General features: G+C 39.7%; 1 protein-coding gene across 1 annotated transcript in view; it reads right to left on the bottom strand.

The window, feature by feature from the left end:
• Positions 1 to 364: 364 nt before the first annotated feature.
• Positions 365 to 23,694, bottom strand: part of LOC112924939 (multidrug and toxin extrusion protein 2) — a 64,862-nt gene continuing 41,532 nt past the window's right edge. Inside the window, exons 11-17 of the mRNA XM_072731955.1 lie at positions 21,207 to 21,315; positions 20,554 to 20,629; positions 12,251 to 12,320; positions 10,969 to 11,101; positions 2,698 to 2,792; positions 1,546 to 1,603; positions 365 to 1,066 (exon numbers count right to left, since the gene is read on the bottom strand). Of these exons, the coding sequence (XP_072588056.1) occupies positions 828 to 1,066; positions 1,546 to 1,603; positions 2,698 to 2,792; positions 10,969 to 11,101; positions 12,251 to 12,320; positions 20,554 to 20,629; positions 21,207 to 21,315 (780 nt within the window). The 3' untranslated portion in view covers positions 365 to 827. The remainder of the gene's footprint in view (positions 1,067 to 1,545; positions 1,604 to 2,697; positions 2,793 to 10,968; positions 11,102 to 12,250; positions 12,321 to 20,553; positions 20,630 to 21,206; positions 21,316 to 23,694) is intronic.

A 23,694-nucleotide genomic window follows, 5' to 3' on the forward strand; every position in this document is an offset into this window, starting at 1 on the left:
TAAATAAAACCTTTTTTAAAAAAGAAATGGAGGGATACCTGGGTGGCTCAGTGGTTGAGCATCTGTCTTTAGCTCAGGGCATGACACCCGGGTCCCGAGATTGAGTCCCGCATTGGGTTCCCCCCAGAGAGCCTGTTTCTCCCTCTGCCTCTGTGTCTCTCATGAATAAATCAATAAAATCTTTTAAAGATAAAAAACAAAATAAAAATCTGCCGGGAGGGGGCAACATTTGGGGAGCTGAGCCACAGAAGAGAACAGAGCTTGATTTTTTAATATGGAAGTTGCCACAAAAATGTGCTCAGAGGCCCAAAACTAGAAGTTTGGTTTAGATAGATGTCATACCCTCAAATATTAGTAGCAACCATTTTTAATTTTAAGATGTTTATTTTATAAAAGTTTATATGGCTATACCTGAGATGGGACTTGAACAGGCACTTAATACACACCCACCTATAAGATTAAATACATTAACAGAGAAATACAAACAAAACTGGATCAGCAATCAATTTTAGAGGACAATGAACTTTCCTGAAAGAAGGAAGATATTCGACAGAAGTGTACAGAATACTTCCAGCAGGGAAAATCAAATTTACAGATTTAAAAACCATGATAGGGTTAACATCTGGGAGAAATGTAGAATTCTAACTCCTTTCTTGATCTCAAATAGGATAGTGCAGATTCTTGGGATAACTAAGAAAGCATCACTGATATCCTTTCCACCCGCAACTGGGGGCAAAACCGCTGTCCACGTGACAGGGTCACCTCCCAGGCTTCATATATCATGTAGGTTTATGTCTGGTTTGTGGGCTGCTGATAATTCTTCTATTTTAGCCACGGTCATTGAAAACCCTTATTAAAATTCCTGCTAAAAGAACAGCAACAGCAAGAGCTAGAGCTATTCCACGATAGAAAACCAACTGGCTCACTGTCAAAACATCCCCAACGGTGGGCACAGCATACTGGTTGTTTTCTTCTATTACCATTAATTGGAGGGTCTGGCTCTCGGGTGTGATGATATCAGGTAAAATGACTCCATCGGTTACTTCTTTCTCCAAGACAGGCAGATCTGATTGCAGAGAAGAGTGGAGTACATACTTATGTACAGGGTTCAACAGAGGGATATCATGGAAAGTTACATAAGAATACATTGTAAACAATGACTATCAATTATCAGCTGGTATAAGTGAAATTACATTAAGAATATTTGGGCAGCCCCAGTGGTGCAGCGGTTTAGCGCCTCCTGCAGCCCGGAGCGTGATCCTGGAGACCCGGGATCGAGTCCCACATTGGGCTCTCTGCATGGAGCCTGCTTCTCCCTCTGCCTGTGTCTCTGCCTCTCTCTCTCTCTGCATCTCTATGAATAAATAAATAAAATCTTTTAAAAAAAGAGAGTATTTCAGGAGAACCTTGAGCTTATTTCCCAGTTATTAGGGCAGAGACAAGATTTATCGTGCCAGAGGCGGGATCTCATAAACTAAGCAACTCTGGCTACACTGGGTTTCTGCCTCATGAGGCACAAGGGCCATAGACCACGTCGTCTGTTACCTGCTGGTGACGGCGTGGTCTCTCTGATGATCCCCTTCAGCCCAGCTCGGACCTGTGCCTGAGAACAAGTGTCACTAAGTAAACAAAGGGTAAGTCAAGTTAGGTGAGTAGTCTCTTGTTAAAACTTCCCTGGAGCTACTGATGAAACCACTGCTAAAGAGCTCTAACATCTAACACAGTCTTTTCTGGTCCTGAAACGCCAATGAGAACAGAACATAACACTGGTCAACTGCTATTCTCCCCTGTGCTCAGTTCACAACAATGATGTAAAAAGCTACTTGTCCCTACAGTTGCAAATTTAATATATATATATATATATATATATATATATATATATATATATATATTCCCCCCACCATACACTTCAGTGTTCCAAAGCACTGATATAGAGAATAAGTCTAAGGACTGTTATTATATACAGGATGGTTTATGGCCCAACTGTGTGTCCTATAAAATTTATCCCTCCATCAATTACACCAGGATTGGAAAGACCTCATACATTGCAATTAAGAAAACTGAGGGCATGTGAAACCTGGTAGGGTGGGGGAGGGGAGGACAACACTGAAACAGTGAGGCTTTGTGCACTAAACTCCTCCTCCATCTCTTTATCAGTAACACCCCCCCACCCCCCGCCAATCCTCAGTAATGCCAAACTCCCATCCATCTCATCTCCACAGAACAAAAAGGGCTCGCCATTCACACAGAGATGCCCACAGAGTCAAGATCCCATTCCCCTCCCTGGAGGTTTTGGTTCCACTTCCAAATATTTCCCTCTGATCATAGATATTTAGCATACTGCTTTTTAGGAAAATATGGACCAAAAACATTTCTAGGAAGAGGCCTGAAAACAGACAACAAATCAGTATAATTAGGAAACACCCCCACCCCCCATTTTTATACTAAAAAGGCAAGATATTTTCTAAGCTCACGCCTGCCATGGTTGACTCTAGTGCATAGACCCTGAATGAACTCTGTACTAAGAAGAAAATGTGCTAACATACGATGTCCTTCTGCCCCTAGCTCTCAGACACTTTGCACGAATCCAAGCAGGTCATGCTGCCAATGGCATCCTTAGCATTTCAACCCTCGCAGATTCCTTCCAGTGTCACGGGAACAAGGAAGAGCCAGACTTCCAGAGGGGCATGTGGTTACCTGCTCGGCAACTCTCTCCCAGTTTGTCTTCCAGATGAGCACCAAATAGAAAAGGGCTTGAAAGAAAACACAGACTATCAATCCAGACCAGAGACCTAGGGATGCAGAATGAGAACCACAGCTTAGATGTTCTTCAATGCTGTTCCTCTCATGTTAACATTCTTCCAAAATTACTGTATCCATAGGGTTAAATTAACTTCAGTTAAAATAAAATAACTTGAGTTAAAAATGTACATAGTTATGGACCAGAATTAGACTCCAGTTTACCATTGATTGATCAGCGGCAATGAACCTGCTGATGAACAGTAAAAACACCACTAAACTCTCTGCTGCTTATATGTTGATTTCACAATTATGTATCAGCTTTGTTTGCACTAGGCATCGCTGTAAGTGCTAGAACACAGAACCGGACAGGCGGCAAAATCGGTGCCATCATGGAGTTTACATGCTCCTGGGGGAACAGACACCAAATAAGGCAGCCAACGTGATAGCTGGAAGGGCACCAAGGGTCACAAAAGTCACTGAACACTGTGATGGTGACCTACAGCCCAGAGTCAGCAAGAAGGGCAGGTGGCTCTCCCCAGTGGAAGAGGGGAGGATCCAGTTGTGACAGCTCCAGGACAGGGGCTGAAGGAGAGGGAAGGGTGGGTCCCAGCCAATGGGAAACAACCTCTGTGTGGTTACTGAGATTATAAAGGGACCTGTCAAAAAAAAAAAAAAAAAAAGATATAAAGAATGCCTATCTACTGAGAAGAAACTATTTAAACTAGTTAAATATCCATTATAGGCCAAAGTGAATATAAAATATCCACTGGCATATCAACAATTTCACCACAAAGCAGGCTGCTTTGGTTAGAGATGGAATGTGGCATAAAGTGAGAATTAGTCCATCCATTCACATTCATTCCATGTGTGGGGGCCTCCACTGACAAGGGACACTGAGGCTGGTCCTCTGTGGACTCCAGGTAATGAAACAAGATTCCTGATAATTAAACAAAGCTTCTTTTCAGTTGAGAAGTAGGTAGACTGACTGTTCACACCATTTGATGGGGTAACTCTATGCCTAGGAATCCATCCTGGGGAAAGATTCAGGGATGTTAGTAATTCATACACCTAGGATGCTCATCAAATCTGATTTATAAAGAGAAGCAATTTAAATTCCACAATCAGGGAAGTATTAAAGAAATGATACAAGAAAATATTACAGAGGTACTAAAAACCACGTGTCTAATGTGGTATAGAAGGTGATTACATATTCAGCATTTATGAAAAATAGAACATACTGGAATAAAAGCAATTTTATAATAATGGAATAAAATACACTGAATGCCTCCAATGTTAGTGCTCAGCAGTGTAATTAAAGGTAATTTAATTTTCTTTACATTTTATGAATTTTCCCTAAATTTCCATACTATTAAATTTCAATAATTTAAAGGTACTTTTTAACAAACCCAAGCACCTACCAAGTACAATAATAAAAAGCATCTTAGTGAACAAAGAGAGGGAGATCTTATTTTAAAGGAGTGTTTGATTCTAATAAGAGAGAGGTTTCTGTGGGTTTTTTTGCACAGTTTTTAAATTTAAGTTAAATTTACGTACATATAGTATAACACTCAGTGCTCATCACATCACGTGCCCTCCTTGATGCCCATCACCAAATGACCTCTTCCCCTTGGACCACCCCTTCAGCAACCCTCAGTTTGTTTCCCAGAGTTAAGAGTCTCTCATGGTTCGTCTTCCTCTCTGATTTTTCCCCATTCAGGTTCCCCTCCTTCCTTATGGTCTCTTGCACTATTTTTATATTCCACATATGAATGAAACCATATGATAATTGTCTTTCTCCAATTAACTTATTTCACTCAACATAATATCCTCCAGTTCCATCCACATCGATGTGAATGTTATGTATTCATCCTTTTGGATGGCTGAGTAATATTCCATTTTATATAGTCACTTCTTCTTTACCCATTCATCTGTCAGAGGACATCTTGGTTCCTTCCATAGTTTGCCTATTGTGGACATTGTTGCTATGAATATTGTAGTGAAACAGGTGCTGCTCTGTTTCACTACATCTGCAACTTTGGGGTAAATACCGAGTCGTGCAATTGCCGTGGTTTGTTTTTTAAGTAAACTTGAATTGTAAAAACTCAGCAGCTTATTAAGAACAGGGGTTCTTGCAACTTAGGTAAATTCTCCTTCTCCAGTGTTTAGGGCAGTGCTTGGTAGCACTATGAGACAATAATAAGTATCTGGCAGTTGTGCATCCCAAATAGAGAATGATGAAGCCCAGCCTGACATTAATCAGATGCCCCATAGGCTCTCAGCCTCCACCAGTCTTTAAAAAGAGAGATGACATTGAAAACAGTTATTCATTAAGCCACCAAGTAACATTTCCAAAAATTCAAGATAAGAAACACTAAGCACATGTTTGTGTGGACATAGACTCTTATGACAGCTCCAAGATTAAAATTTCACAGAGAAATGGGGGTTGATGCAAAATTTTTACATTTAAAAAAATGTACTGACTGGATACAGAACAAAAGAACCTATTTGAGGGGCATCTGGGTGGCTGAGTCAGTTAAACAAATCCACCTTTCACTCAGGTCATGATCTTGGGGTCCTGGGACAAGCTCCATGGAGGCCTCCCTGCTCGGCAGGGAGTCTGCTTCTTCCTCTCCTTCTGTCCCCCATTTGTGCTTGCTCTCTCTCTCTCTCTCTCTCTCTCTCAAATAAAATAAAAATAAAAGCTTTACAGAACCTATTTGAATACATACTACAGCATTTAGTCAGTCTTCTAATTAGACAATTTTTCACTAAAGAAAATAAAATTCACTGTTACGGAAGTCTACAGTACAGATGTGTATATATATATGCAGAACACATGTATAACAACTTACCCCAAAAGCACATGATAGATTATTTTGCACAATTCTGTACACTTAGAATCTTGATAATGAATAATTTTCTAAAAAAATTAATTTGCTAAAGTGACCTCCAAAAAGAAAAAAATCTAAACAGACTGATTTTTCAGAGACAAAATGGAAAAAGCTGTAAAAAGGATAAACTCCTCCAAAAGATGAGGTCATAACAGTTTCATAGAAGAATTCCATGTTTCATAGAAGAATTCCACCAAACCTTTCTAAAACAAATCATTCCTATACTATGTAAATTGTTCCAAGGCACAAAAAGGAAAGAAATATAATTCTTTTTATGAAAGGAATAGAATATTAATTTTTTAAAAGGTTTTTATTTATTTATTCATAAGAGACAGAGAGAGAAAGAGAGAGAGGCAGAGACACAGGCAGAGGGAGAAGCAGACTCCCTGCAGGAAGCCTGATGTGGGACACGATCCTGGATCCTGGTTCTGGGATCACACCCTGAACCAAAGGCAGATGCTTAACTGCTGAGCCTCCCAGGCGTCCCACGAATATAACGTTAATTAATACCAAACCCCAATAAAGATTACACAAAAAATATAACTACAGACTAATCTTACTTACATCATTGCAAAAAATTCTTAAATAAGATATTAATAGAATCCAGCAGCCCAATAAAATAGCACATAATAACCAGGATTGTTCAATATAAAGAAAGCAATTAATATCATTTATCATAATATACCTAAGGAGAAAAACTATAGGCTCATTTCCATATGCCCTAAAAAGTTACTTTTTAAACTAAAAGTAAAAATAAAGTAAGAGAATTTAGAAATAATGTTAAATCCTATTGTAAAAGTTCTTGCAGAATAGGCACAAAAAATAAAAATAAAAGGCACAAAAATTGGAAAAGAAGTAGTAAAATTATTTTTTAACCTATGACATATAATTGTATTTGAGAAAATACCCAACCATTCTTGTTGGAAATATCTAAAAAAATAGACTTAATATATATTTCCTAAACATGATTTAAAAAGCATGTACACACATATTTACTTATGTGTGTTTGCGTGTGTGTATGTTAGCCCCAAATCCTTCATGATATTTATTATAGAAACACTGGAAGCATTATTTATAAAAGTCCTGAAAAGGACAAGCATTTCTACAACTACTACAATAATTTAGTATATTACTAGAGGCAGAAAGAAAGAAAGAAAGAAAGAAAGAAAGAAAGAAATCAATCAATCAGTAGTGTAAAATCTGGTAAAGACAATATAAAATTATTTGTAGATGATAGGACTGTATACCTGGAAAAGCCATGAGAATCAACAGAAGGCTATTACAATTAAGAAGAATTCCAAATTGTATCAAAATACAAAATTCACAAATAGTAACTAATAGCCCTCCTACATACAAACAACAACCACTTAGATTACATAGTGGAAGGGAAAACCTCAATAGCAACAAAAGGATAAGATGTCCAGGGCTAATTTTTTTTTTAAGATTTTTATTTATTTTTTATTATTTTTATTTTTTTTAAGATTTTATTTTTATTTATTTATGAGAGAGAGAGAGAGAGAGAGAGAGAGAGCAGAGACACAGGCAGAGGGAGAAGCAGGCTCCATGTCGGGAGCCCGAAGTGGGACTCGATCCCGGGACTCCAGGATCGGGCCCCGGGCCAAAGGCGGGAGCCAAACCGCTGAGCCACTCAGGGATCCTTTTAAGATTTTTAAATTTATGTATTCATGAGAGACACAGAGAGAGAGAGGCAGAGATACAGGTGGAGAGAGAAGCAGGCTTCATGCAGGGAGCCCGATGTGGGCCTCGATCCCAGAACCCCAGGATCAAGCCCTGGGCGTAGGAATGTGTCAAACCGGTGAGCCATCCCGGCGTACCTGCCCAGGGCTAAAATTAACAAGAAATGTGTAAAAGCTATCAAGGAAAATGATTTTAAGAAATGCTTGAACTAAAGCTAACATTTCCTTTTATTTTTCAAAGATGTTATTTATTTGACAGAGAGCACAAAGCAGAGGGAACAGCATGCAGTGTGTGAGAGAGAAGCAGACTCCCCACTGAGCAGGAAGCCCGATGTGGGGCTTGATCCCAGGACCCTGGGATCATGACCTGAGCTGAAGGCAGACGCTTAAACTGACTAAGCCACCCAGGTGCCCCCAGAAACTTAACATTTCCAAAATGTTCATCAGATATTTGAACATAAACTACGAAGAGTGTCACTAATGCACCCAATTCATGAAAACACAAACAGCCTCCAGGTCTTGGACTAACAGGTGGCTGGATGTTAGAGTTGCCTCCCTTTTGACATGAGTGGATTTATTGCCTAGGGACAAAAATCTACAGGTACTGTTTTGAGATTAAACCCAGGAAAGAATTTTTCTGAGGAAGAAAGGAGATGTCTGAAAAATAGAAGCTGCCCCATGTACCACTTTGTTTACTTGCACTTCAGGAAAACCGATGCTGAATGGTAATGCCTTAATAAGAGTAATAAATGGGATCCCTGGGTGGCGCAACGGTTTGGCGCCTGCCTTTGGCCCAGGGCGCGATCCCGGAGACCCGGGATCGAATCCCACATAGGGCTCCCGGTGCATGGAGCCTGCTTCTCCCTCTGCCTGTGTCTCTGCCTCTCTCTCCCTCTCTGTGTGACTATCATAAATAAATAAAAATTTTTAAAATATTTTTTAAAAAATAAGAGTAATAAATATCTGGGTTAGGTATGTAGTTTATGGAGATAATAAATGCTATAATGCCATAGCTATTATAAACTCTCAACTCTTCTCTGAAATCAGGATAAATCCCTCACAGATATGAAAGATTATAGAGACAGAACTGGTAAGACTTGGCAGCATCATTGGGGCAGAGTTCTTGAGCCTGGATGACTAGATCAGAAAGGGAATCAGGAGGCAGAGATGTTGGCAAGGCCACCGTGAATATGTGGGGCAGCTGAAATACACAGAGTAGGACCTCAGGCATGAAGTCAGGCCCAGAGATTGAGATCCAAGAGCCAAAGACACCAAAGACTGAGGCCCTGAGACTTTTGAGGAAGAGAATGCAGAATAGAAAAGCAAAAGAATCATCTCCTAGCCCTTGGTGAAGGCCTACATTCAAAGAGCATAAGATATAAAAAGTGCCAGAGAACACAACAGAAATAAATACTAAAAACATGTAGTGTGAACTCATAAGATAGGGATCATAAGGCAATCTACTGAATGGGAGAAGATATCTGCAAATTATTTATCTGATAAGGGGTTAATATTCAAAATATATAAAGAAGTTATATAATCGACACCAAAAAAGCCAATCTGATTAAAAAATGGTCAGAGAACCTGAACAGAGATTTTCCCAAGGAAGACATACCGATAGTCAAGACATGTGAAAAGATTACTAATCACCAGGGAAATGCAAATCAAAACTACAAGATATCACCTCACACCAGTCCGAATGGCTAGTACAAAAAAAAGACAAGAAATAAAAAGTGTTAGCAAGGATGTGAAGAAAAGGGAACCTCATACACTGTTGGTGAGAATCTGAATTTGTGCAGCCACTTAGGGAAAGAGTATAAAGGTTCCTTAAAAAAGAAAAATAGAACTACCATATGACCTCACAATCCCACTTCTGGGTATTTACCCAAAGAAATGAAAAACATTAATTCAAAGAGATATATTTATCCCTATGTTTATTACTGAATTATTTTTAATAGCCAAGATATGGAATAGCCCAGTGTCCATCAATAGGTGGATGGATAAAGAAAATACATACATACACACACACACATTGGAATATTATTCAGCCATTAAGAGAATGAAATCTGGCCATTTTCAATAGCATGGATAGAGCTAGAGAGTATAATGCTAAGCGAGATATAAAGTCAGCCAAAGAAAGGCAAATATCATATGATCTAAGTCATATGTAGAACTTAAGAAACAAAACAAACGAGCATAGGAAAGATAGACAAACTAAGAAACACTCTTAACTACAGAGAATAAACTGGTTATCAGAGGGGAGGTGAGTTGGGGGAAAGGAGGAAATAGGTGATGGGGATTAAAGAGTACACTTATCATGATGAAAAAAAAATATTTAGGGACGCCTGAGTGGCTCATTGGTTGAGTGTCTACCTTTGGCTCAGGGCATGATCCCAGAGTTCCGGGATCAAGTCCTACATTGGGCTCCCCTGCATGGAGCCTGTTTCTCCCTCCCTCTGCCTATGTCTTTGCCTCTCTCTCTCTCTCTCTCTCACTCTCTCTGTGTCTCTCTCATGAATAAATGAATAAAATCTTTTTTAAAAAATTAGAAAAAGTAAAATTATTTTTATTTACATATGACATGATCCTATATATACAGAATCTTAAAAATCCACACACAAAAAAATACAACAGCTAATAAATTCAGCAAACTTACAAGATCAACACACAAAAATCAATTGTGTTTTAATATACCATCAAGGGACAATATGAAAAGGAAATTAAAAATTCTATTCACAATAGTTCCAAAAGAATAAAATATCTAGGAATAAATTTAACCAAGGAAGTAAGGACCACTGAGAACTACAAAACACTGCTGTAAGAAATGAAAGACCGAAATAAATGGATAGACATCCTGTATTCATGGACTGGAAGACTTGGTATTATTAAGATGGCAATATTCTCTCCAAAGCAGCCTACAGGTTCAATTAGATAAAATTTCTAATGGCTTTTTTTTTTTTGCAAAAATGGAAAACCTGACCCTCAAATTCATGTGGAATTCCAAGGATCCCCAAATAGCCAAAACAGAATTTAAAAAGAACAAAGTTGGAAGGCTTACACTTCCTGATTTCTAAACTTACTACACAGCTACAGTAATCAAAACAGAGTGGTACTGGTATAAGCCAGACAGAGAGACTAATGGAGTAGAATAGAGAATCCAGAAATAAACTCATCCATCTGTGACCAACTAATTTTCGACAAGCGTGCCAAGATCACTTAGTGGGAAAAGAACAGTTTTTCAATATGGTGTTCACTTCACCTAGGTAATTCATCATGTTTCAGGTCTGAGGCTAATCCATTACGGAGGAGGGCAAGTCCATCCACCAACCCATGACAGGTGCTCACAGGACCAAGCTATTCTCTCTTGTAGTACTGAAGCCAATGTAATTACTGTGTAATTAATTAATCCTGGCCTCATCCTGAGGGCACAGATTATGCCTATTTTGTTCAAGACTGTACTTCCAGTGTTTTTGTACAGACAAGGCACTGACTGGGTAGAAAATAATGCCACAGGGACTACTTTTCAGTCAACTGCTTTATATCTCAAACAGTTTATCTTTTTTTTTTTTTTTCCAAACAGTTTATCTTAATATGACAAATGATATTTGAGGTTGATCACTGAAGAATCAAAAACATACCTATTATCCCAAGTTTAGCAGCAAACATCAGAGATACTCCAATGGGAAAACCAAAAACATAATAACCAATGGCATTCAAGATAGCACCAATCTTTTGTTTTCCTGTACCTCGTAGGACTCCCCCACAGGTGCCCTAAAGAGAGAAATACCAAAACCAACACTGCAATCATTTACTTGTCATCACATCAAGTTTGGAATACTACATTAACACATCACAAGTTTTAGATATGGTCAAACAGTTCAATCTCAAAACAGGAATTGCACATTATGTAATAAGAGATAAAGAAAAATATTTTCCTTCTAAGGTTATGTTAACAACAATAAACTATAGCAACTTCATTAGAAACCCCTCAGGTAACATTATTTAAATCTCTATTTTAAAAATACTTTGTGGGGTGCCTGGGTGGCTTAGTCAGTTAAATGTCTGATTCTTGATTTTAGCTCGGGTTATGATCTCAGGATCGTGAGATTAAGCCCTGCAACGGGCTCTGCACTCAGCAAGGAGTCTGATTAAGTTTTTCTCTTCCTCTCCCTCTGCCCCTCTTCTGCTAAAATAAGTAAATCCTAATTTTTTTTTTTTGTAAAAGCATATGTTAAAAAAAAGAGATTCACTGATGGAAATCTCTGCAGAAACTAGTCCGATATCATGGCTGAAAAAAGTACTAATGGGATCAAGGGTTTCAAAAATGCCCAGAACCTGAGTGGTGATAATCATCTTGTTCTCTTCCACATTATTTTTAACACAGCCAGTGTTCAATAGGTACCACATCTTCAGAGTGACATTAACAAATAGAGAAACTCCTTGGGGGAAAAAGCAACATGGCAAATGTACCTAGAAATCATGCCATGAAGGCTAATTGCTGAAATTGGGACTAAGCCTCAAGGCATCAATTCCAGGGTACAGAAGAGTCTTCAAATACCTTTAAATCTATAGAAAATCATCAGCCTAGGGAAAGACTTTTTAGTGGTCAGAATTAACTCCAAGGTGGCCTGGCCTGGCCTGCCTTGGACAGCACAGCAGAAATCACTGGGATCACTTGGCTAGAATGTCACACAGGGCAGGCCTTAGATAAAGAAGAGGCGGCTAGATAACTCTGGTTTCTTCCACCTTGAGATGCAGTACCTAGAGCAATCTAAATTTCCCACAAATGGCTAAGAATGCTCGAAGCAAGAGCTCTTTCTTCTCAAAGATGAAATCATAGACATTTAATTCAAAAGTTAGAAACACAAAACAAATTTTGCCATGAATATTAGACAGAGTAAAATCACCCCAAATACTCACTGCAAGTGCATCAAATAGATGAAAGGGAGCAAAAATAGGCATCACTTGGCTCACAAGGTAAATAATATCTCTGTTGGAGGGAGAGAAAGCAGTCAGTGACTCAAAAATCACATGTGAGTGGAGTACTAATTAACTATTGTTCTGACAAACTTAAATTGATCAGGTAATTCAGTGAAACCCGACTTTTCTATTGGACAAAATGAGTACACAATAAAGCTTCACTAATTTAACTTTTATTTTTTTAAGATTTATTTATTCATGGGAGACACACAGAGAGAGGCAGAGACACACATAAGCAGAGGGAGAAGCAGGCTCCATGCAGGGAGTCCGATGTGGGACTCGATCCCGGGATTCCAGGATCACACCCTGAGCCAAAGGCAGACGCTCAACCACTGAGCAACCCAGGCATCCCTAAATTTTATTAGTTAGAATTTAGGGTAAAAGGTATGTGGTCTAAGCTGCTATTATAGAGGATTGTTCTTTTTTTTTTTTTTTTTGCATAAGCACAAGTGGAGAGTAGGGGTGGAGGGAGAAGGAGACATGCAGACTCCCCATTCAGCAGGGAGCCTGACGTGGGGTTCAATCCTAGGACCCTGAGATCATGACCTGAGCCAAAATCAGGAGTCAGACACTTAACCAACTGAGCTGCCCAGGGATCCCAAGGATAACTCTTAAAGTTTTGTGTATGAGTATAAAAATGTGCAGGTTGGAAAAAAAGGTTTCAGCCTATATAGGGTAATCTTTCTCTGTGAATAGGAGTCTTCCTCAAAAATGGAGCTGAAAGTCGGCGTTCATATAGGAAGCATATGCCTCCTCATGAATCCTCTAAACTCTGATTATGGTGGAAGATCTGCCTGAGGGGGAACTACAGTAGGGGTACCGGGATTTTGGAGAGACACAGCAGAGCTGGGGGTGACTAAAGTCCTGCACAATGGAGCCAATGTGGTCATAATATGTAAAACAGGCTATCATACTGTCCCCAAAGGAAGCTTTCTGCAACCCTACAATTCACCCTAAAGGGGAAGACTGCTGGTCAACAGATACCACCAATACAGCCTGCAGGCAGCCATCTCACAGAGGAGTGACGTCCTTGAACTTATTCATAGGACCATAAAGTGACCTACCGTGTATTATCTCTAAACAAAATGACAATATGGTCTTTATTCAAATAAAGGCATTAACCCAGTGTTTAGCAGACACTGAAGAAAATCAACAGCAAAAAAAAAAAAAAAAAAAAAAAAAGGAAAGACCAAAATGAGCATGCAGAAAAGCCAACACAAACAGCTGACATTTCTGTAGGCAAATACAGCATGCAAGGAAAAAATAGCAAATGGGAAAAAGTGAAATGAAACATACAAACACTAAACTAAAACATACTATTTAAGGACTAGATAATGAAATAGGACAAAATACTAAATTTTAATTTGAAAGACAAAGCTGAGGAAACATGCCAAAACAGAGACAGAAAGTGAGAGAAAAGAGACAAATTAAACCATTAAGTCTGCCATTTATATAAATTTCCTAGAGCTAAAGAAAAATCCAGTGCTTCAGACTGGAAGTCTATAAAGTGCCATACTGAATAAAAGAAAAAAGATTCACTTTTACCTAAGCACATCCAAGGACAAAAAGAATATCTGAAAGATTTCCAGAAAAAAATTCTCCTTCAAAAGAATAAGTGTCAAATTAGCATGAAAAGTCTATACCCAGGTGACATCATGGAAGATGGTGGAATAAGAAGCTCCAAGGATCAATCCTTTTACCCAAACAATTTTTGAACTGTTAAGAAATGTCAAAAGCAACCATTTCAGAACTCTGAAGTCTAGCTGAAAGCTTGCAGCAATTGTGCATGATGAGGAAAGAGGCTAGTGAGTATAGATGAATTCTGGTGTTCTGCATAGTAGCTACTACCATTTCCCATCCCCTGGTCTCATGACAGGCAGCTACAGGGATGGCTGCCTGCATTCCTGATGTGGCTTACTGTGGCATGCTGGACAATAAAGATCTTTTCCTCCCAAAACCAGAGTTGTATGTTTTGCTCTCTGTGGCAGTTCACTAAGGGACTGGCACAGAGGCCGGCCACTGTCCTCAACCCCTTTGGGCCGAAGTGCCTTCCATTGCAGCGCTTGTCACAGACAGAACTTTTAAAAAATAGTCTTTTCTTACTGGATCAATACATTTACAGATGCCTGGGTGGCTCAGTGGTTGAGCATCTGCTTTCAGCTCAGGGTGTGATCCCAGGGTCCTGGGATTGAGTCCCACATCAGGCTTCCTGCAGGGAGCCTGCTTCTCATTCTGTCTGTGTCTCTGCTACTCTGTATGTGTCTCCCATGAATAAATAAAATCTTTTTAAAATTTTATTTTAAAGACATTTAAGGAAATCTGCTAGGCTACTGGCTGAATGACGCGATAATAGACACCATACATGACAAGGAACACAGTCTGTGCAAAAAAAAAAAAGTGGTTTGGAAAACCACAAATGGACAACTGCAGAACAGCAATGAGAACAAGCAAAACAGCAATGGACAAGGAAGAAGGAGAACATGATTTCCAGTTATCTCATTACAATATTCAAAATGTAATTTCAACAGCAACAACAACAAAATCACAAGCATACAAAGAAAGAGGAAAGAATGGCCCATTCACAGGTGAAAGATAAATTGTCAGAAACTAGGAAATATCGTCAGAATCAATTTTTTTCAGAATTCTTAACCAAAGACTTGCAGTGATCTGGGGAATGCTTCTTCAAGAAAATCTGCTGAGTCTTGGTAATAACTGGGAGCTTTGTGGTGTTCTCACTGACCTTAGTACCATCCCCTGCTCCCAGATCAGCAGTAACCTTGAAAAATAACAGCCCAGGGGCACCTGGGTGGCCTAGTCAGTTAAGCATCTGCCTTCAGCTCAGGTCATGATCCTGGGGTTCAAGGATCGAGCCTTGCATTGGGCTCCCTGCTCACAGGGAGTCTGCTTCTCCCTCTGTCCCACCCCTCTCCCAACCCCGCACCCCATGCTACTATTCTCTCTCTTGCTCACTCACTCTCAAATAAATAAAACCTTTTGAAAAAAAGAAAAATAACAACCTATATTTTCAAGATTGGAGGAAGAAGTGTGAGCTGAACTTTTTCACACTTCATTCTCAAAGAATAATTATTTTGTAGATAGATCACTTATCTGGTTGTTCCTCAGAAGAACAGGCCTTTCATTTCATTTGACTCACACTTGCCCAGTGCTAACATTGATCTCTGAGAGATGTTTGTCAAAAATATTTATGGGGAAATGGTTTAGCTGCTGCTGCCTGAAGAAAAAAGGTAAGAGTTGGCATAGACAATGGACAAACTAACAAGTCTGGTTAGGAAAATCTGGGTGATGTGATAGAAACAGCAGCTCTGAAAACTCTGACATATTCCTGGGAATCTAGAAGGCCATATGCACACGTATGTCTGTGCACATGCTCAAGAAAGACCAGAGAAGGCCCTAATCTCTCACCTCTGGCTGAACTTGAGGCTCTGCACAAGCAGGAAATGAGGGGTTAAGGCCAAGTTGTATTGGCCTGAATGTTGAAGATATGCCCTGATACATGCATAGAGAGCCCCCCAGCCAAGAGTGGGAGATGTCTGGGATGCAAGTATCCAAGGAAATCTTTGTCCAATAATTAGCTGATCACTAAGATAATGCAAGAGAATTTAGTGGCCACATTTGACCAAAAAACAAACAAAACAAAACAGATCTTACTAAACTAATTCATAAAAGTCACTAAGCGAACAAACAACAGCAAACAACAACAACAAAAAACCTTGGGGAGGCAGAATTCTGGTTTCCAGAACTGCCATATTATAATATAAAAAATGTCCAGTTTCCAAAAAAAATAAAGAAATAAGAAAGTATGGCAGATATATGGGGGGTGGGGGGAAGGGGATGCAATTACTAAAACTTATCTTTGAAGAAGCCCAGACTTTGGACTCACAAAAAAACCCCTTAAATCAGCTATTTTAAATATGTTCAAAGAGTTTTTTTTTTTTTTTAAAAACTGTATGTAAAGAACTAAAGGAAAATATGAGAATGATGTCTCATCCAATAGATACTATCAATGAAGAGAAAGATATTATAAGAGAAACATAAACTGTGGAGTTGAAAAGTACAAAAACTAAAATAAATAATTCAGTAGAGTCTCCACCTGGCAGAAGGAAGAATGGGTGAACCTGAAGATAGGATAATTGAGATTATTCCATATGAGAAAAAGAAAGAAAAGTAAATGAAGAGAAATGAACAGAGGTGCAGAGACCTGTTGGCACACCAAGTACACCCACACACACACCAGGAGTCCCAGGAGGTGAGGAGAGAGAAAGAGGCAGAAATAAAAGGTTTTAAAAAAAGAATGGCTACAAACTTTGATGAAATACATGAATCTACATATCCAAGACACTCAAAAGACACCAAGCTGGATAAACTCAAGGGAAAGGCAAGATCATTTGCTGAGAGTGGTGGCCAAAGATAGTCGGGAGGGATCAGTGGTTTGAGGAGAGCAGAGAAGGTCTAATATGGATTATAGAGATGGACAATGAGATGACCAAAGAGATGGAGGATAGGCAGTGCTGAGGGTATATTTGTGGTTGGTAGTCCTAAATTTCTAGGCAACCAATGTGCCCTAGAAATGGATCATAGCTTTTCCAAAATGATCAGTTATTAGCACAGAAAATGTGCAATTGGATTCCTCCAGGGTGGGGGATCTGCCATACAGGAGGGCGAAAGGAATTTAGGTTACTAGCAAGAGTTACTAAAATAACGCACTATGGCATCTAAGTTATATACGTAGAGAAGGAATGGCAGGGATGTCATGACAGACTGAGAATAAATGCAAAGTCAGAGGTGTCAACATATTAGAGGGCCCATGTGGTTGAAGAATCTTTTTAAGCACACACGTTTGAGAATCTTTAAAAGCATGCTTGAAGGACTGGAGTTGTGGCCAAATGCAGGACTGGAGATGAACAGTTCTATGTGATGACAAAGAGCAAAGTATGACCATGGGACAGTGCACCTGAAGCAGGGGAGAGAGAGTTCCTGGGGTGAGGACTGGGGCACTGGAGTGAGGGACTGGGACAATGGATGGCTCATCCATGCAGACGCTAAGTTCACCCAGGATGCTGGTAGGACTTGGGGATAAAGAGGAAGACTACAATGAAGATGCCAGAGCTTTAGATCAAAGAAGAGAAAATGGAAATATAAAAGTATATATCATGTGTACAGATGCCAGCAGCTGAAAAAGACAGGAAATACTGTCACTAACAGAACTGAGAAGCAAAAATGTCAGAATGTGCCAAAAAATATTAAAGATCAATAGGTACAAATGTCGGATGCTGCACGCGGACACAAGAAGACACCCACATGGAGGAAGGGTGGGGATGCAGCCATCAAAAATTATACTTCTCTAGCAGTCTGTCAGGAAGAATAAGCTAAAATGGAAATAGCTCAGCTCTAAATGGTGGTGACCACGAGTACTATCTTCAGGTGTGTGTGAATTCAAGAGGGTGGAACTCAAAATAACATTCCACAAGGAAATACATGTATCTATCATGGAGAAGACTCTGCAGAGCATGAGAGCCACCTTCAGAGAGCTGTAGGGCTGTAACTCAGAAATGGACTTTCTCAGAAACATAGAATTAAAAGAAGTGGGTGAAAGTTAGTGGTGGGGAAGGGTAGGTTTTAACTCAAAATAAGGGTGTCCCAAGACCCAAAGCTGCCTTGGGAGACAGCAAGTTCCCTGTTGCTGAGGCCATAAAAATGTAAGCTGGACCACTTGGCACAGATGAATTGGAGGAATCCCAATGTCAGAAGGGTGATTACACCAAACAGCCCTTTAGATGCATTTAATCCTAAAATTTGCTAAATTTAGAAAGTTTTTTTGCCATTATGCCTTCCAGTATTTTTTTTCACTCCCGATTCTCTCTCCTCTGCGTTGGGAACCCTTAATTACATTTAGGTCAGTTATGGCTTGCTGACACTCCATTCCTCTTTTTCTAGTCTTTCTTTCCTCTCCACATTTCATTTAGGATATGTGCCATTGCTCTGTCTTCAAGTTCCCCTATCTCCTACAGTATCCAATCTGCTGTTAATCTCTCCAATATATTTTCATCTCATTTTTTCCCCAGCTCTATAAATTCAACTTGTTGCTTTAAAAATCTTTAATGGCTTACTTTAACATGCTCATGTTTTCCTCCAACCTCTCCAAAATACAGAACAAGGTTATAAAAACTTTCATTATCCCTGTGCACTAACTATCGTTTATTTCATTTCTGGGTCAATTTCCTTGATTGATGTGTCTTCTCATTATGGATTTGTTTCTCACTTCTTTTCATTCTTTTCTCACTTCTTTTCAATTTCACTTTTAATTGTGAGCAGGCATTGTGAGTTTTACTTCCTTGGGTACTACACAGTCTTGTATTATTTTAGACACGCCTGAGGTGTGATGCAGTTAAGTTCTGGAATGCAGTTAAATTTCTTGGAAATGGTTTGATCCTTTCAGATTTGCTTTTATGTTTTGTTAGGAGGCACCAGAGCAGCCTTCATTCTAGGGCTGATTTTCCTCCACTGTTGAGGCAAGATGAGAACTCCACTAATGAGAACTCCACTAGCTGCCCCACACCTCACAAGGTTGGTTTGTTCTGGCTGGTGGGAACACAAATTCTTCCCAGCCCTGGTGAGCTTCAGAGATTGTTCTTCCTGCTACTTTCAGGTGATTTTCCCATAGCTTCAATTACTATCCTCATGGAAATAAGTTGAAGATGCAATGGAGACCTTCTCCAAACTCTCTCTGGAAGCTCTCTCCCGCTAGTGCTCTGCTTTGTGGACTCCAGTCACAGGCCTCCCCAAACTTCTAATTTCCTTCCTTCAACCCAAGAGATGAAAGGGCTTTGTCAGGTCCCCATCTGGGCTGTGGCCTGGAAATGCCCTCCTGGTGAGCTGGAGCAATCACAGGGTTTTCTGTTTCCTCTCTCACAGATTACTAATCCATGCTGCCTATTGTCTAGTGTCTGAAAAACATTTGAAAATAGACATTTTTGTCCAATTTTTTAGTTATTTAAAGCGGTAGAGTAAGTCCAGTCTCTATAATTCCATTGGACAATCTCCCCAGTCCTAAGATTTTATAAGAATATGTCGGGGTGCCTGGATGGCTCAGTTGGCTAAGCATCTGCCTTCAGCTCAGGTCCTGGGATCGAGCTCCACCTTGAGCTCCCTGCTCAGCAGAGAGTCTGCTTGTCCCTTTCCCTCTGCCCTACCCAACTTGTAATTTCTCTGTCAAATAAATAAGTACAATCTTTTAAAAAATATGTTTAAACATTCATCTAAAACCAGTGAGGTCATATGAAAATAAGAGAGCATACTTGAAAGTAATAAAACTGAATTTCTTCAGAATAGTAATCTGAGGCAACCAATGCAGATTACTGAAGCTTTTTCATCAGGAGGATCTGGTTTATTCAAAAGGTACTTCATTATATCTAAATAATTACATAGTTGCAGAAAATGCAATAAAATTCAACATAAGACTGACTTAATGATTTATACCAATTCTGCCCTTTTGATTCAGGCATGCATGGTGTCAGTGTGCTTTGGACTGGGAGATGCCTTTCTGGGGATGAAGATGTTCCACATGTTTTTCTGTGTCTCTTTGAGCAAAACTAGCACTGAGCACAAGAGAAACCCTACTCAGGTTTGATAAATAAAGAAACTGGATATTGGAGGAATAGGGGATGGTTATCAGGGGCTTCCTTCACTCAAATTCATTCAAAGTTGGTACTCTGGTTCTCATTCCTGGCTGCACTATGGATTTTCCTGTGCAGGAAAATAGTACTCACCTCATCAAACCATAAAAGCTGCAAATGAAAGTAGTGCATCCCCAGCTAACTAACATTTTCTTTAAAACAGACTAGATCAGAGGAAGAAGTGGAATGGGAAAAATATGAGAAGATCTTCTTATGCTTTAGTTTATTTTTTTAAAGGATTTTATTTATTCATGAGAAACACATAGAGAGGCAGAGACACAGGCAGAGGGAGAAGCAGGCTTCCTGCAAGGAGCCCGAGGTGGGACTCGATCCTGGGACTCCAGGATCATGCCCTGAGCTGAAGGCAGACGCTCAACCGCTGAGCCACCCAGGCGTCCCTATGCTTTAGTTTAAAGGGAATCTTCACTTGTTCCTTTGATATTACACTTTAGCAAAATAAATAAATAAATAAATAAATAAATAAATAAATAAATAAATAAAAGAAAGCAGAAAACAGAAAACATTTTTTTTAAGAAGGTGAGTACATACTTGTCACTGGTAAATATGTAGGCAACGACATCCTTCAAAGCTGCAAGTAAAACGCCCACTACAAGTGCGCAAACACCTGAAATATACAGAAGAAGCAACTGGAAATGAGAATTCTCCAGCGTGTAATAAATCCCAGGACTGGATGCTCATGAAATATTTCTGTCAATGGTGTAAGAAATGTGATAATTTAAAGTGCTTCTTCTTACTGTCTATGAAAAGAACAACGAAGATCAGATGATTCTGATTCCTTTTCCTAAGGCGGATGCCTAGAAAAGATGTCAGTAAGATATCAATACAATCAGAATCTTCTCTAACTGCTTAGATCCCAAAATATTAAAACTGCTAGAGGAGGCAGCAATCCAGGAACGTGGCAAATCAGTCACACAGACTTTGGTCAGAAAATAAGCCTGCAAATGCTAACAATATGAAAAAATTTTCAACAGTACCGAGAGTAACATTAGATCATCGGTACCTAACAATAGAAAATCATAATTAGAAGTTTTAACTGAGTAAAGTGGATAAAGAGCTTCAAGGATATTTAAGCTGAGTACATCTCCATAAGTCAATTCCCTAGAGAAATTCTGATTATGTGTATTTTAACTCAACACACAGAACTCAGTATGGACACCAGAGAGTGAACTGCTTTAACTTACCCGCACACAGAAGAACAGTGACGCTAGAGTGCCAAGCCTGCTCAGCATTCCCTGCACCCAGAGCATTGCCCACTCGGACACTGGCCGCCACACCAAAGCCCAGGGGCACCTAAGAACGAACAATCACAAATCATAAGAAGTCCGAGGGCCTGAAAGTTAGAATGTTAGTGCCCTCAGGTCCAACCACATGAGAAGCCTAGAGAGACTGGAATCTGTGTTCTAGAACTGGTTCTATTACATCTGAGCTGTGTGCCCATAATCAAATTGCTCAGTCCTACTAATACCCAATTTCTTCATTGCTACAGAAATACAGTGGCTGCCCTGACCACTCCCTGTATCACATACATCAGAGCAGAATTCCTTAATGAAGCGGGACTTGAGGGTAAAGCACCTCCTTTATTGGCTAAACACATACACCATCAAGATTTAATTTAATCTTGCTACATTCTACAAGAGAAGATTTAATGTATTATAAATGTATAAATAATTTGTAAAAATTAAATGAACCATGAGAAAAAGCACTTAGAACAAAGCCTGGCACACTGTAGGAACTCAATAAATGTTGATGAAATCTGACTCTGTAACCCCCATCATGTCAAATATCCCATATACTGAATTATGCAGGACACTGAAATATGTCCCTTCAAAATAGCAAAAATCTATTTTTCATCATTCATTACAGAAATCTGAAGCTATAAGTTTTCTTACTTCTTGAATAGACCATTATTCAACCTTCAGGGTCATGTTTTTCACCTCCTATTATTGTCCTGTAATACAGTGTTGCCCTCAGGATCTATTCAGGTAACATGGATTGTTACTGAATACTCTGGTTTTAGCTGTCATGTCTGCTGACAATTTATATATCAGCTTTAACTTTTCATTCCTACTAAAAACAGCATTCTCCTAACAATCTCTGTTACTATTTTGAGAATCAGCATGAGTTCGTAAAAAATGTATATATACATATATTCAATTAAAAACTTTGAAAAACAATGGACTTGACTATATAAAATATTTTAAGACTTGTCTGCCCAGGGTATGCCTAATTGTCCTCTGGTTCAAGATGAGTGATTGGCTCACATGTTCAACTCTCTTCCCTCCCAAATCCCATTAAAATGTCATACATCACTGAGAATGAGAGAGCAGACTGGCTTCTAGAAGAGGGAAAGCACATTTCATAATCCTGAGGTAGAACCACAGGAAGCCACAATCCCAAATACAAACAGGCAGAGGCCAGATCCTGCTAGTTCTTCCCAGTGCAGCCTCAGAAGGCTTGAAACTTCAAGTCCATCAGCAAGGCAGTGGTGAGCACTACACAGGGAGATTTGGTACCAACAGCACATCCAGACCCCATGGCCTATCTGGATCTCACTCTGAGACTCACAACACTCAGAAAGACTAGGCGAAAATAGAAAAAGCAAAGCAGGAGAGCTCCCTGTGTGATGTGAGCACCTCAGAACCAAGCCCTTCTCTCTCTCTTTTTTTTTTAATATTTTATTTATTTATTCATGAAAGACACAGAGGAGAGAGAGAGGCAGAGACATAGGCAGAGGAAGAAGCAGGCTCCATGCAGGGAGCCCGATGTGGGACTCGATCCCGGGTCTCCAGGATCATGCCCTGGGCTAAAGGCAGGCGCTAAACCGCTGAGCCACCCAGGGATCTGCAGAACCAAGCCCTCTTGTTTTGTCTTGGGGGTGGGTGGGTCATGGGAAGTGGGGTAGAGCAGAGGTTGAGGAGGTCAGACTGCCTGCTCCTCACCCATAAATCCTAAAATGAAGATCCCACTTGACAGATGCCACCTTTGTACTCAGCTCCCTGCTGGTCCTTCCCATTCAGGGGAAAGGTCTGTCAGAAAAATGTGACAGTTTCCAATTGTTACTGTCAGAAAAATCCCCAAGTAACAAGGTCGGAAAAGCCATGCCAGCCATTTATTTTATAAATCAATGTATTCATGCTTTCATAAGTACAAAGGGACTAATAAAGATTACCAGATCTTTGAGGAAAACCAAAGAACACATCCCCTCAAAAGACTAAGATAAATAAAAGACCAACTGAGCTCAGAAGAAACAAAGAAGTGACTCAAAGCATGGAAGAGAACGTCTGATAAGATACTTAAAAGATAATGCAGCATAAAACAAGAACAGGTTCCCATAAAGCAGGGACTATAAGGGAAAAAGAAAGGGTTCTTAGAAATTTAAAACAAAGCGAAAAGATTTAATAGCAAAAAGGCAAAGAGATTCTTTCTAATGGATGGAAAAAAAAAACAAGTTCAATATTGAAGGTCAACCTCCACCTCATAGGAAATAAAAAGAGAACAGACTAGAGTGTCTGGGTGGTTCAATTGGTTAAGCGTCTGCCTTCGGCTCAGGGCATGATCCCAGGATCCGGGATCAAGTCCCACATCTGGCTCCCTGCTCAGCAGGAAGTCTGCTTCTCCCTCTGTCCCTCTACCAGCTTGTGCTCTCTCAAATCAATAAAATCTTTAAAA

This window comes from Vulpes vulpes, chromosome 12 (assembly GCF_048418805.1).
Source record: "Vulpes vulpes isolate BD-2025 chromosome 12, VulVul3, whole genome shotgun sequence".
Classification (NCBI taxonomy): Eukaryota; Metazoa; Chordata; class Mammalia; order Carnivora; family Canidae; genus Vulpes; species Vulpes vulpes.